General features: G+C 38.6%; 1 protein-coding gene across 2 annotated transcripts in view; it reads left to right on the top strand.

The window, feature by feature from the left end:
• Positions 1-15,917, top strand: part of Tbc1d32 (TBC1 domain family member 32) — a 213,273-nt gene that overhangs the window by 81,104 nt on the left and 116,252 nt on the right. For both annotated transcript variants that reach the window (XM_029482691.1, XM_021174643.2), the window contains exons 18-20: positions 1,603-1,741; positions 5,579-5,666; positions 6,520-6,638. In XM_029482691.1, coding sequence (XP_029338551.1) covers positions 1,603-1,741; positions 5,579-5,666; positions 6,520-6,638 — 346 coding nt within the window. The remainder of the gene's footprint in view (positions 1-1,602; positions 1,742-5,578; positions 5,667-6,519; positions 6,639-15,917) is intronic.

Here is a 15,917-nt window from a genome sequence, read left to right as displayed (position 1 = left end):
ATAAAGTCATTCTTTTTAATAGGTGAGTAGTACTCCATTGTGTAAATGTACCACATTTTTTGTATCCATTCTTCTGTTGAGGGGCCTCTGGGTTCTTTCCATCTTCTGGCTATTACAAATAAGGCTGCTATGAACATAGTTGAGCATGTGTCCTTCTTACCGGTTGGAGCATCTTCTGGATATATGCCCAGGAGAGGTATTGCGGGATCCTCTGGTAGTACTATGTCCAATTTTCTGAGGAACCGCCAGACTGATTCTTATTCTTAAGTAGTTTAATTGTATATCAATGTCGGGACAGGCACACATTTCTTATCAGTTCTTGAAGTTATCACTCCTGTACCTTCTGGACTGTGTGGACTGACAGATCTTATTATCTACAGTAGAGTGGCTGGGGCTAACACATGTTGTCCTTATTGGGTTGCTTTTGCTTGTATGTTAACAGTTTGCATGATCTCTGTGATTTAAGTTAACTTTCTTCGTACTCTGGATGATATTTTATTTCATAAACAAATTATATATTTTTCTCAATTGTAGGAAATACTATTTTAAAAGTTTAATTGAGCAATATAATATATCTATGGAGTATAGTGGTCTTCAATTTTTTCTACAGTTTCTGTTTTCTTTCTCTTCCTTCCTTCCTCTCCCTCCCTCCTCCCTTTCTCTCTCTCTTCCTCTTCCTCTTCCTCTTCCTTTCCTCCTTTCTTTCTTTCTTTCTTTCTTTCTTTCTTTCTTTCTTTCTTTCTTTCTTTCTTTCTTTCTCTCTTTCTTTCTTTCTTTCTCTTTTTACTTCTGCAAAAGTTATGTCTTAAAATTGTGATCTAAGAAAGCATGGCTTTATTCACTTCCAAATAAAATAAAAACTTATGAAAATATAAGAGAAACCACGTGAATTAGGCTTTAGAACACGAGAAAGCAAATACTTTAATAAGAAGAATGCACAAAACAATGGAAGTTGAGGTGCAGGGGATCCAAAGGCGGCAGAATCAAGAGAAACCGAGAACTGAGTCAATGTGCTGTTCCTGAGGTGAATACTCACTGATGGGAAGCTGTCGGAGTAGAAGTGAGAAAATCCTCATAGACTGTCTTAGTCAGGGTTTCTGTTCCTGCACAAACATCATGACTAAGAAGCAAGTTGGGGAGGAAAGGGTTTATTCAGCTTACATTTTACACACTGCTGTTCATCACCAAAGGAAGTCAGGACTGTAATTCAGGGAGGTCAGGAAGCAGGAGCTGATGCAGAGGCGATGGAGGGATGTTCTTTATTGGCTTGCTCAGCTTGCTTTCCTATAGAACCAAGACTACCAGCCAGGGATGGCACCATCCACAAGGGGAGCTCCTTGCTTGATCACTAATTGAGAAAATGCCTTACAGTTGGATCTCATGGAGGCATTTCCCAACTGAAGCTTCTTTCTCTGTGATAACTCCAGCCTGTGTCAAGTTGACACAAAACTAGCCAGTACACAGACCCTTTTCATCTCATAATATCTATGGAGTAATCTGCAGTCAATGTATACTGTCAGTTTTATTATTGTCCATGCTGATCCTAAGTCTTTTGTGTTTGAGAGTATTAAGTGTTCCTTTACTGTCCTTTTCCTGTCTCAGTGTGGCTTGGGAAGACAATTTGTTGGATGATTTACTGAATTTTGCAGCCACCCCCAAAGGACTGCTGCTTCTTCAGAGAACAGGAGCCATCAATGAATGTGTGACGTTTATGCTCAGCCAGTATGCAAAAAAGCCACAGGTATGAACTGCCATCTGCTTTAAGAGAAAGGACTGTTGTTGTAAAAGCCATTGAGAGCATCACTCTGCTCTCCATGTGTGACGAGTTTACTAAGTTTCAGTTAATATCCCGGGTTGCATTGTAACACTTGATTTTTTTTTTTTAAAGGAAAGCTTTAGGTAGTAGATATTGGTGTCTGTGCCTGTGTTTTGAAATTGCAAGTAGCCAGATGGAATTGAAAAATTCAGTTAATTTTCCAGATGTTTTATAAACATGATATAATACTTCCATATGTACTCCATATGAATTTCTGGGAAAAATGCTATTATGTATAAATGTATGTACCCATGAGGGTTTAGGCCTCAGGAATTTTAAAGACACAAACTTCCCCTTAGAGGGATTTCTACTGTTAAATAAAACTTACAAGGTAATTTATTTAATAAAGTAGTCTGAAGTAATTGAGTTTGTGTTTTTTTTTTTTTTTGTCATAGTAAAGACATATCTGGGTCTTTTGGATCTGAGCTCTGCTTTTGTGGATATTTTTCTGCATTACAACTTTATTTTGGCTAGGATCAAGGCTGGTGTGTGTGTGTGTGTGTGTGTGTGTGTGTGTGTGTGTGTGTGTGTATTTCTCTCTGTATGTGTCTGTGTGTTGCAATGCTTCCATGGATGTTAAAGTTGATTACTGCTGCTTTCTAAATTGCTCTCCACTTTTTAAAACTGTATCTTCTTTTTAGTTAGGTTTTTGCCAAGAAATTTAGACTGATAGTTTGTGAGGATACATTGCATTTGTTAAAGTCTGAAAGGACTTCACATATCCCTAGAGCAGAGTAATAGCCTGACCTTTGCAAACCATCCAATCTATAGCTTCCTGGTCAACCTTATCCTGCTTAGAAATTTTGTATTTCCACCATCCTTGTCAAAGTTTTCCCTTCTTGGAGCCTGGACTTCTAAGGTTTCCTCTTCTTGAAGTAAACATCAGCAAGGTGTTTGGGGATTTTCACATCACTGATAGCAGTTTTTGTGGAGGTGGGCATGGCAGGTTTCTGGTGTGTTCTGTGCAGAAGAGTTGGAGGGAAATAGGTCCAGTCCCAGACATCAAAGCAGTTGCTTAATCTGTTTTAGTTATCCCCATGGTGGTCCATTGGGGATGATCACAGCTGACTTGGTGTGTGTGCAGCTTCTACCTTGGTACTTCCTGGCCAAATAACACGAACATATCTTGCAAAGCTTAACCCTGTCTTTATTTCTGTTCTTGTCACTATAAACTGCTTTTGTGACAGTTGGCAAGACCCACCCCTTAAAATTTTTTTTTCTCTTTTTAATCTGGCCTCAGTGGGAGAGAGTGCATCTATTCCTGCAGCGATTTGATGTGCCAGGGTGGGGTGATGTCTGTTGGGGGGGCACCCACTCACAGGAGAAGGGGAGAGAGGATTGGGGGAAGATTTGTGGGAGGGGTTGACCAGAAGTTGAAAGTGGGATGTAAATCGAATAAATAAATAAATAAATAAATAAGAGACAACAACAACACGAAAAAGAAAAAGAAAAAAAAGAAGAAAGAAAAAAAAAGAAAAATGGAAAATTTCGGGGAGATAAAAAGATTTTGCAGCTTAGTAGTTTATTCCTGTCAGGACCTTTCTAGAATACATGGCAGACTGTGAGTGTTTCCAGGTCCTCTAATCAACATTACAGCCTTTTGGCAGTATAGGGCTTCCCTTTTGGCTCCTTATCCTTGGGTTGTCCTTTATAGGAGTGCCTTAGCCTTCTCTGTGTCTGACCCATCAGCCTTTTCACCTACCATCTTGCATGATGGCAAAGAGCTCCATCTTATTTTTTGAGATAGGAACTCACTAATTTTGGGGCTAGGCTAGAGACCTTGATTTTTCCTCAGTGTTGAAATGCTAGGTTTGTGTTACTGAGCCCAGCTTCCCCTGCCTTTCTTCATCCCCAAATGTGAGTTCAGGCAGATTGAACTCATGCCTATATAGCATGCACTTTGCTGATGTAGCCAGGCCTGGAATCCATTCTTTCCTAACGTGTTTTGATATTTTATGTTGCTGATGTCAAGTGCCTCCTCCTCTACTCTCTTAAATTTGAATCTCCTCCTTTGTTTAAAAATATTAGAAAATAAATAACCATTTTTGTTGTCTCTGCCTGATAGTTACCTCTGTTTCTCAACTTGTGGCATACTTACCATATCCATCTTTATGAGTTTCCTACTCTGTCTTATTTATTTTATTCTAATATCATTTCAGATTTCTAGTTCTATTTCATTGTGTACACATTTCCCTTCTTCAACTTTCCACATTTAAGAGTTTATTACATGTAACACACACACACACACACACACACATCTTCCTGCACAGTCTTTATATTATTTTGAGTCTCTCACGCCCCTCCACACATAACCAAGCTTACAACTGCCCTTGTATACTCATTACTTGTTCAGGCTTCCTATTCTGTTTATACTGTTTATCATCATGAAGGCTTCCTGTGTGTTGATACTGTCTATCATCATGACAACATGCCAGTAGTTCACACACATTTTCTTCATTCAGGTGCATCACATCAGGCACGCATGTCTTTACATGATATATCTAGAATTAGATGTCATTTTTATGTCTGTAAATTTCAAAACCTAATATTCTTTGCATTGCCCTGGCTGCTCCCAGAAGAGACTGCTCCTTTGACATGGGGAATTTACTACCCATATCTCTTCATTAGCATATTCATCACATGTTAATGTGCTTTGCTGTTCCAGATATTTTCACCATTTACCTCCTCAGATATTTTCCCAGAAAGCCTGGAACCTAGGCTACTTTCTTAATTTTGTAAAAGAAAAAGTGGATGCTCAGGCTAGTTACACAGTGTGTTTATGGATCTGTTAGCTGTCTAGTTATAATGGTCAGACTAAAACTCAGATTTCTTCTTTTCTAATTTATGACCATGTGTCTGAAGACTTACCTTGTTTAGTATAGTGTCTTTGACTTATGATAAGTTTCTCCATTTTCACAATATCTGGGAAGTGGGCAAAGCATGGGGCTACTAAATAATCCAATTTTCAGGGCCTGTGGGAGGTACTCATGAGTAGGGTGCTCTTTGGGAGGAAGATGCAGGGAAGGAAGGATAGGTGTTTATCTTCTTGGTCATCTGTGTCACTCACTGCAGAACAATGGATTCTTATCCAAGGAAAATTGTTGTGTATTTGTGTTTAGCTATTTTATTGAGTTCTTATACCTCTACCTCCCTTTCAACCCTTATTGCATCCTAGCCCTACCAACCCTGCAACACTAGGTAGGAGAGAAAGAAGATTAGAGGGAAAAGGAGACATAGACTTCTATAGGCTACTTCCTGTTGTTTAGGTACCATGGGGCAAGTCCAGTCTTTGTCAGACTACCCACCAGTCTAGAAAATCAGCAATGCAGCAATTCATCAATGGAAATGTACCAGCAGGAATCAGCAGGGATCAACAGCAGCTGGAGGAGCAGGTGCTTCCACAGGCCTTCTTGGACTGTCCCATTTATACCCTGGCCAGAAACCCTAGAATTAAACTCTCTGCAGCTGGGAAAAATCACACCCCTGCTAGTGCATGAGACAAATCATAATCACTTAGCCTGACTAAGTGACTCATTAAAATTAAAGAGCTAGGCTTAAATTCAAACCGGAAGTAAAATGGTTACAAATACTACATTGGTACTAATTCACTGTAAGGGTTTCATTGTTCTGTGCTGTCATCACTTAGAAGAAATTTCTAGTATTCTAATTGTTGAAGAACAGTAAGTGGCTGTTCCTGTAAGGCTGCATAGCGTATAACCAGTATGCTGTGCCCTTTGCTTCTCCTTGTGTTCTTTATGTTAGGTCAACAGGCAGAAGAAGTTTGGCTATGAAGTCTTGGTTGTACAGGTGGCATCCACAGCAGCAGGTGCAGTGGCTCTACAGAATTCAGGCAAGTCTTTCCCCAACTAGATAAAATGTGATCATTGTAAATAAGATGAATAACAGAAAATTAGCATGATAAACTTGTGGAATATTTTTACCTCTAAAATTCTACTTCTCAGTTTGTGACTAGGTTGAAGAACCCTGAGCTCAGGTTCTTCCTGTCTTTTCACCACGTCTTCTGCTATCTACCCTGAGCCCTGTATGTGGAATTTGTGTTGTAGATGTATTCACTTGGATGGGGCTCCACCACTCTGCATTTGATTGTTTGGGGCTTTCTTTAAGAGTCTCCATTTGTTGGAAAGGGAAGTTCCCTTGATGAGGGATGAGGTCTATAGTTTTCTGTGGGTATAAGGAAAAAAATTTAGAATGTAGTTAAGAATAAAGGCATACTGACTTTATGATTAGATATTAGGTTTTTATAGGCAATAATAGTCAGCTTTAATATTCATTTTCATTTAGTGAGATAGTATTTGACTCAAGAGAATTTAAAGGTTGCATTGAAGCAAAGTTCAGAATTGTTTCAAACATGGAATTTTAAGTGAATATTACAGTAAGTGAACAAATTCCTTGGATGCCTGCCCTACTTTGTGATGCCTCCTTTCTCTTTCTCCACCTCCTGAACACATTCTTTATAGTATCCAGGAGATAAGGTATTCTAAACATTTAGTAACAATAGCAAGTACCATTCCTATCAAGGGTAAAGATTACACTAATATTTATATAAGAAGCAAATATTTTTCCTCTGTGAGGAAATTTTTTTACAAGCATAATCTTACTTTTTTCCTTAACTCCAATTATACTATTTCATACTATAGTATAAATGATACTATGAACATGACATAAGCAACATTTCTTCCTAGGCTTTATTAGTGCACTTATAACTGAGTTGTGGTCCAACCTTGAATGTGGAAGAGATGATGTAAGGCTAACTCATCCCAGAGCTACCCCAGTGGACCCAATTGACCGAAGCTGTCAGAAGGTAAGAAGCTGTATGATGTCATGGGCATAGACTTGAAGGGTACTGAGGAGCAGAAATGACTCCATAAACCTTACCAGTGTCACAAACAAGCAGCAAACTTAATCTTAAGTGGACTCTTTCTCATTTACTACCTCAAGATATTTTTCATTAAAAAGTAAAGTTAGTGAACTGTAAAATACCAAGATTCTTTGTAAAAATATATTGGAAGGATACTTTCCCTTCATGTTATTTTTATTATATATTTTTTTCTTTCTTAATAAAGGGTAATAACATGCCAGGTATGTTCTGAAAAACAAGGTATCCCTAAAGCAAACATAAGCCAGGATCACAGCTGCCTAGGAAGCTTTTTGCCCTCTGGGTTTGAATCTGATGAGGTTGTTGGGATGGAGCAAAGGTGAACAGCAGAGGGAAGATGCTTCTGGGGAGAGTGGAGCAGGGGGTTGGGCGCGGGCAGGGGGAGGCAGTGTGTTCTAAATGCTCACACATTCTGTTGTTAAAATTCAATGCCTTTTCCTGTATGGAACACCTCATTTCTTTTGGTTAAAATAATGATTCCTTGCAGTGGAAGCCAGAACAGTTTTTGGTTGAAAGATGCCATAAAATTATTTAAAATACTCCCCATTGTTTCAGAAGTTCCTTTTTCCCCTGGGATGTTAGGCTAGTTTCACTTTTCTATAATACATGAACATTAGCAAAATAATTTAAAAATGAAGTGGTTAAAAATGTTTGAGGGACCAAAACCAGGCAGTAAATGCAGGACAGTGCCTTGCAGGATGCTCCTGCTTCATAGTCTGTTTAATAGGCAGTGTTTGTTTGTTTGCTTGTTTGTTTGAGACAGGGTTGCTTTAAGTATCCCTGGCTGGCCTTGAGTTCTCTATGTAGACCATGCTGGCCTTGAACTCTCTGAGATCCTCCTGCTTCTGCCTCCCAAGTGTTTTTGCCATCAATCCTGGCTACAGAGTTTAACTTCAAGAAAAGTACCCATTGATCTCCTAAGGATGGTAACTTATAGTCTAGAAAGCTAGTAGAACAGAATTCCAAGATTAGGGTTATTTGGCAGCTGAAGATGGTGTGGACAACACCACAAAGCAGGTTTTACAAGGAGATGTGATAACTTCCCAGACTATAAGCTATATGGGTAAACTATAGTAATTCTGTGGCTTACCACCAGTCTATGTAACTGTCCCCAAAATTCATCTTCTATCTAGTAGTGCTGGGCGTGCTGGAATGTACCTTCTGAGGCTGGGGAGAGATGTCAGTTGGTAAAGTGGTTGCTCTGTAAGCACAAGGACCTGAGCTTGATCCTAGAATCTATATTAGAAACAAGAGTGAATGGGGCTAGTGGGATGCCTCAGTGGGTTAATGTGCTTGTTGCCAAGCCTGGCCATCTGAGTTTATCCCCAAGGACATATGTGGTAATGGAGAGAACGGATTCTTGCAAGTTGTTCTCTGACCTTAGACACTTGCATGCTGTGGCATCTCCTCCCTAACTGCAAATAAATAAATAAACGGAAAAATAAAAAAAATTTGGAAAATTATAATATCCCCCCCCCCCCCAAAAAAAAAAAAAAAAAAACAAACCAAAGAATCCCAAATCAAATTCTCCAAACCAGGCACAATGGCACACGATCATAGTTCCAGCACAGGGGAGGTGAAAACAGGCAGTTAACTGTTACTTACTGGAGAGCCAGCCAAGCTGACATATGGAGTCACATGATATTTAAAATCTGAACAGTAAAGGAGACAAGCAAAGATGAAAGAGAAAGCCTACAGACTGGGAGAAAATCTTTGGCAGCTTTTTGTCTAACAGAGGTTAATATCCATAATGTATGGAAAAAACTCTAGAACTTAAAATCCCCAAAGCCTCATCGTCCAGTCAGAAACAGTCCAATGAACTAAACAGATAGTTGTTAAAAGAGACAAAAATATGCTAATAAATATATGAAAACATGTTCAATGTCTTGAGCCATCAGGAAAATAGGAACCAAACCACACTGAGGATCCATCTCACTTCAGTCATAATAAGGACAAATGACCCAAACAAGTGTTGTCAAGGATGCAGGGAAAGAGGAAGCTCTGTGCATTGTGCAGGTGTAAATGACATTAGATATTATGTGTGTTAGTTACTATGGAGGTTTATAAGGAAACTAAACCTAGAGCTATGGTACCATTATTTTGTGCAGCTGCAGGCACATCCATGTTTATTATGGCGTTATTCACAGTATCCAAGCTAGGCATCAGCGTAAGTCTATCAGTCAAGGAATGCAACAGATGTCTATGTGACAGTGGAGTTGCTTTTTTAGCCAGGTTAGACTTCAGCATAAGAGTCTGTCAGTAAAGGAATGCAACAGATGTATATGGAGTTTCTTTCCTCCATAAAGACAAAGGAAATTAGTTACCTGCAGGGAAATGGGTGGCATTGGAGATCAGCATGTTAACCAAATCAGCTAGGCTCAGAACTAATGCAACATCCTCTAATATTCAGAACCTAGATTAGCTAATGGCAGAGAAAACTCCTGCCAGTATATGCACCCTTCACATATAGCAAAGGATGGTCTCCAGGTAGAAGTTTGGATTTTCCAGACAGGAAGAGGGGATTGCAGATAGGTAACACTATAGAGGTAGAGTATGTGGCCACATCATCATGACAGTTGGGCCCATTCCTATATAGCTCCACACAGTTACAGAATCCTTCATGAATAACATAAATCAGTACAATGGTATAGGTTATAAATATGTATGGTATATTTTTCATGCAAGTTTAAGGTTGCTGGAATTTTATTCAAGTTATTTGAATTTGCGTTGGGAATATCAATATAAATAGGATTGATTTTCCTCATGAAAAAATTATACATTTTCCTAGTTTGCATATTAAAACATCCCCAAAATGACAATTCATAGTATTAAACAAATCTATTACCCACCTAGAAATCCTAGTTGTTCCACAGGGCTCTTCTCACTTTTGGTTCTATTTTTTTCTATTTTAAGTTACAGTTAGTATATAATTACAGCTTCAACATATAATGAAGTACATTAAAACATGTATTTGAATTCCAGTCCCTTTCTTGTATCTCCCAGGTCCTTCTCTTCAGCTTTGTCATTAAATATGGTAAGTTGTGGTCCCGATGCTGTAATTTAAATATACAGTAAATAAAAAAATAAAATAAAAAAACTTTATTCCTCCCAAGGCTCAATGACTATTGCAGAATAGTGGACAGAAAGATCCAAAGAACCCCAAAAGTCAAGAAGGAGAGAAAGCATCTTGTAGGTGTGACAGTATAAATGAACCCATGAACTCGAAGTAGCTGCAGTTGCCTGCACAATATTAAACCAGTGAACATCCAAGCATGGAGGAGGGAGCAGCTTATAACCCCCACCCTGTGTATAGCTTTTGACAGATGGTAACTTCTGGAGAGGGAGTGTCAGCTTCCTTAAGTGTGGCCTCTGCACCTGTGGTCATGTTCCTGTGGATGGTGCCATACCCTGAATATATGGGCAGCATATAATGGACTCTGTAAATGAAAAAACAAAATAAAACAAAACAAAAACCAACCAAACAAAAGCAACCCAAAACATGAATATGAGAGAAAGAGGGGAATTCAGTTCAGCATATGGGTGGGTCTTCGAGGAGTTTTGGGATGGATTGGGTTATGAGTTGATTATATTAACATTATACATTATATGCATGTGTAAAATTCTCAAAGAACAAAAATACTGATAATAATCTTAATTACACAGTCGTACTTATCATTTCTTCATTGTTTAGAACCAGAGGTAATTAGTATTGTTCTACAATATCCAGCAACTCAGATTACATGACATTTCCAGAAAGTCCTACTGTCCAACATTTCCTTAGGGAACCATTGAAAACCAGTACAGAGAAGTCTAGCCTATAATGTTAAATATTCTAAAAAAAAAAAAAAACCTAGCAAAACAAAAAACCCAGAAGAAGTTGGGAAGTAAGAACCAAAGGAGCTGAGGGTCAGTAAAGAAAAGCAGATAGGAAAAGAGTAACCTGAAAACACATCTGATATTAAACTGTTTCCCACTTTAAAGTTTGATGTTTTAACTTGAGATCTTCAAAGCACACAAAAATGATGATCTGGGTCCAGTGAGATGTCCCAACAGTATTAGTAAGTGAAGGTGCTGGTCACCAAGGCTGACAACATGAGTTCAGTACTGTGACCTGCTACAAACACACACACACACACACACACACACTGCGCAAATAAATGAGTAAATCAATGAGAAAGAAAAAGAAGTTGCAAGGCTATGCTGACTTTGTGAAATTCCCTTAAGTAAAGATGCAGATACATATCGTGTAAAGAATTAGAAAAGGACCCTTGCGAGCATCAGGAGACTGCAATGGCCATAGTTGGTGTATTCGTGAGCGTTCCATTGCTGTGATAAGCACCATGGCCAACAGCAGCTCAGGGAGGGAAGGGTTTATCTGACTCAAGTAATACTAATCACACAGTCTGTTGTTGAGAGAAGCTCAGCAGGTACTGAAGCAGAGACCTTAGGAGAAAGCACTTTATTACTTATTCCCCATGGCTGATCTGACTGGCTGACTTATAAAGCCTAGGACCTCCTGCCCAAGCCTGGCATGGAACATGATGTGCTGCATCCTCCCATATCTGTTATTAATTTAAATATCATGCATTAGCGACTTGTGTAAAGCCTGGCTTGATGAAGGCCTTTTCTCAGGGTTGTCGTTTTAGATGACCTAAGCTGTGTCACATTGACAAAACACAAGGGACTATAAAAATATGTCAAGCTGGTTGAAAATGAAAATACAATATATAAATTTTGGTGTATTTTCATAATGTAGTGCTAAGAGAGCTATTTTTGCATTAATATTTTTATTAAAATATAAAAATACAAATATAATGACTATATATTCTACACACTGACTACAAAAAAAAAGAAAAAAAGAAAAAAAAAAGGCCATACAACATCTAAAGCAAAGCAAGTGCAAAAAAGAAACAAACTAGAACAGAAGCTAAAGAAGCAGAACACAGGTGTAGTAGAGAAGTGTAGCAGAAGGAAAAGATCTTTTAAATGATTAAAATTGATATACTACTCACTAGATTGATGAAGAAAACCCTTAGAGTTACTAATGTCAGTAACTGACACTGAATATTGAAGAGTGTGGCCAAAAATTACATGAATATTGAAAGATAACATATCAATATTACAATCTACTTCATGATATTTTAGTTATTAAAATAAATTGGCACTTAAATTATGCTTAACAAAACTGGCCCAGTCAAAAAAAGCTAGTTAAGCGTTACCACTGTAGACGTGGTGGGACCTGGGAGAATAGAGCTGGTGAATGAGGCTGACTGAAGTCTTACACACTAGTCAACTTTATCCAGAGCATCAGACAGTTTATACTCTGAGGGTTAAGGCAGGTCCCTTGAATGAAGTTCTCATGAGTCCAAGCTGTATATAGTGACAAGGACAAGCAGCGTGTGGCAAAAACATGTTTTGTTTTATATAAAGGATTAAGTTAAGTAATTCGAGTAAACAAGAATGAGTAATCTGAAGTAATGTCATGCCTGCCCATGGCACCTGGGAGAAGCACAAAAACACATTCCAAGAACCATCGCACAGTAGGAAGACACTGAGGTCACAAGACTCTGCCTCACAGGACTCCATTCCTGGAGCATGTTCTGACAGGGAAATGGAATTTGTTGTTAAGATCTTCCTCATAGACAAAAGGAGATGTCTCTACCTGTGGATTTTACAATATCTGTAGGAAATAGGGTATGAATTGCAGGAAAATTCTTTCAGGAAACAAAATCAAGGAAACACTGATGTGGATACAAAAGACTATTACTCAAAGAGAAGAAAGGGAATTTAAGACCGCACATAGATAGAGATTAGAGGATGTAATGCTGATAAGGAGCGAGGTGCTTCCACTTCCACTTTCTTTAGAAGAAAGGTATAGACTAAGGTGAGGGTGCCCGGAGAACACTGAGTAGAACTTTTGTATGGAATTAGAAATACATAAAAGACTCATTCATACATAAAACACAAAGATTACATAAAATCCATTCATCATGGTCATCTGAGATTTACCATAGAAACACATGGCTATTTAATATTCTCAATAAAATTGTAATTCAACTTATTGACAGGATAATAGGAAATCCCTAATTTTAGTAGACATGAATGACCACAATTTACAGAATTCCACAATTATTTGTTATGTAAAAACAAAAACAACCCCCCCTAAGCTGGGTGGTACTGCTGCATGCCTTTGATCCCAGCACTCAGAGGCTGAGGTAGATGAATCTCTGAGTTCAAGGCCAATCTGGTGTATGGAGTGAGTTCCAGGACAGGCAGGGATACACAGAGAGGGCCTTTCTTCAAAACAAAACAAAGCAACAAGAACAAAAAGCCCTCATAGCCAAGTAGTCCTCTATTTGTATTTTCAAGTTGCCTTTGAAAAAAGTAGATTGTAATATATATAGTATTATATAATATATCATACATATAATAAAATATTATGTAGTAAAAAACAAAATATATTATGTATTATAATAATTATTTTATTATGTATAATTAAGTATATAATTTATAAGTATATAATTATTTAATATAATATATAGTTATTTAATATAATATATTCTATTCAATATATTGGAATTAAATTGATTTGCTCTTTGTTTATTAGGTCTCATGTAATAGACCAGGGAAAAAAAGGAGCTATTTAGGTCAAAAAGCAGTAAAATATGGTTCTTATCCCAAGCCAGTACCTTCTCCTATCTACATAAGGTCCTTTCCTTAAACGATTGCTTCTTAAGCTTTCTCTTATTAGCCATCATAGTGAACTGTTTAGAGTGCATTACACTTGTCCTCAGATGTCAGTTGTCCCTCAGAATGATGTCCATCATGAAGTCATACTGACAGTTGGCATAGATAACATGCACAGATGCTGGGAGGAGAATGGAGGAGATACTTGGCAGAACAGAAGTGCTCCCATGCTGGTAACCATGAAGCCCTCAGCACAGTCTTCTTCACACCTTACTGCCCAAACTCTCCACATCATCTTTGCTGACCTTTTCCCTCCATAGACTTGTATGCTCCTGAAGTTACCTTTTAAAAAATACAATTTTATTTATTGGTTGAGAATTTCATACATGTGCACAGTGTGTTTTGGTCACACCCACCTCTTCTCTTCCCCAGGGTCGTCTCTCACCCCATCCTCCCCAAACTTTATGTCATCCATTTCTTTTTCTCTATAACCCACTATAACCCACTGAGTCCAGTTCATGCCACCCATGTGTGCACGGGTGTCAGGGCATGAATGGAGAACCAGTAATCTACAAGGTACTACACCCTGAAGAAAACTTGGCTCTTCTCTCTTCAGCTTCTCACAGTCGGGGTTGGCCTGTTGACTGGCTTTGGGTTGTGCAGGTCCCATGCAGGCCGCTGCTGCTGACAGTTCATAAGTGTATCCATCCTGCCATGTCCATAAGCTACTTGTTTGGAAGCAGTCCTCTGGAGTTTTCAAGTTTTCTGCCCCCTCTTCTACATTGTGTCCTAAGTCTTGAGGGAAGAGGGTGGAGTGTGGGTATCTAATGTGTGGTTGAGCACTCCATAAAATTTTATTCTCTGTACGTTGACCTGGTGTGAGTTTCCATATTAACCGCTGTTCAATGGAAGCAGAGGCTTCTTTGATGTGGGCAGAGACGTGCACTAGTCTGTCAGTATTGAGGGAAGTAGTGGCAGGGAATGCAGAGGTGGCTCAGCAGTTTAGAGGACCCCCTGCACTTCCAGAGGTCCTGCATTTGGTCCTAGCATCTTCATCAGTGGCTCGTAACTAATTGTAATTCCCTGTTCCAAGTAATCTGATGCCTTCTCTGACCTCCGAGCACACTAGGCACACATATAAGTAGGCCAATAAATAAAATAAATAAATCTTAAAGAAAAATTAAAATACTGAGAAAGAAAATGCATGGCTCTTTTAGGGGGCTGAAATGGATTTCTAGCAACTATGTCAGGTAGCTTATGAATACTTTTTACTCCAGCTTCAGGAGACCAAGTGCCCTCTTCTCCCTTTTGTGGGTACATGAGCATACATGACATATATTAACACAGGCACAGACACATATGGATAAAGTTTAAAAACACATTAAAACAGAGAGAAAAAATCCAGGAGAAGGCAGTTAGATAGTATGTCTACTTAGCAAAATATTAGTGGTAGGTTTTTTTTTTCAGATCTGTTATTTTTCAGCCACAGATTTTTGACCAGGTTTATAGTGTCTCCTGGGGAGTAGATCTTAAATCCACTCAGAAAACAAGCGGTTATCCCTATTTTTTCCTGTTGCTGGCGAGTGACCACACAGAGCATGTTCTCTATCATGGATCAGCATGTCTACATTTCATAACACGTCCTGAGGTCACTTGCTGACTTGTCCCTTAGAGTCCCGATATAAGAGGACTATCCATGCCTCTCTTGAAAATTTGGAATCAGAACTAGTTTCCTTCCTCCTACTATTCTTGTCTACACACCCAAATTAGTTTTCTGTAGAGAATTCTTTCTGAAGTATAAGATAATTTGTACTACTTTCCTGAAAACACTGCTCCCTTTTCCCCAGAGGATGGATCATATTAACAGAGCATTTCGATGACTTTCAGGCCAGCTCTCTGTAAACCACACCCTCACTTCCCCTTACAGTGTAATCCTCCTCATCTCCTCTGAGCAGAGCACAGTACCACCAGGCCATTTACAGTCCTGAATGGACTGATCTCACCCTCACAGTGAGCCTACCTGTCCTCAGGGCAGGGACCATTTCTTCATTTACACTTTAATTGACATCTGGCATAACTAGAATGAGCAGTAGGCATTTACATATTTTGACTGAATAGTCATCTTGAACCTTAAAGTTTCAGTCCATACGAAGTTTGTTACTTTAAGTAATTTTAAGCTTTAAATGCCAATATTAAGAATATTAGCCACGAGGCCTTGAGCTAGCTTAATTAGCATTAATATAGAAAACCTTGTTATTCCCAAACACAGGTGAGTATATAGATGGTTGGTGCTGTTTCAATTTTAGGATTATATCTGGTACCAGAAACACATTTAATATACTTTTGTGGCAACTGATGATTGCATCAAAAATATTTTCATTCCTATGAATGCTTAACACATTACAGTTTATAATATGTTAAGTGCCTTTAAAAATGTCTAATGAAATCAGGGACTAGACAAGGCTGCCCACTCACTCCCTGCCTATTCAACATTGTACTTGAAGTCCTAGCCAGAGC

Source organism: Mus caroli, chromosome 10, assembly GCF_900094665.2.
Source record: "Mus caroli chromosome 10, CAROLI_EIJ_v1.1, whole genome shotgun sequence".
In the NCBI taxonomy this organism is placed as follows: Eukaryota; Metazoa; Chordata; class Mammalia; order Rodentia; family Muridae; genus Mus; species Mus caroli.
The sequence above is the reverse complement of the archived record's forward strand: the minus strand, read 5'-3'. Positions and strand labels throughout refer to the sequence as shown.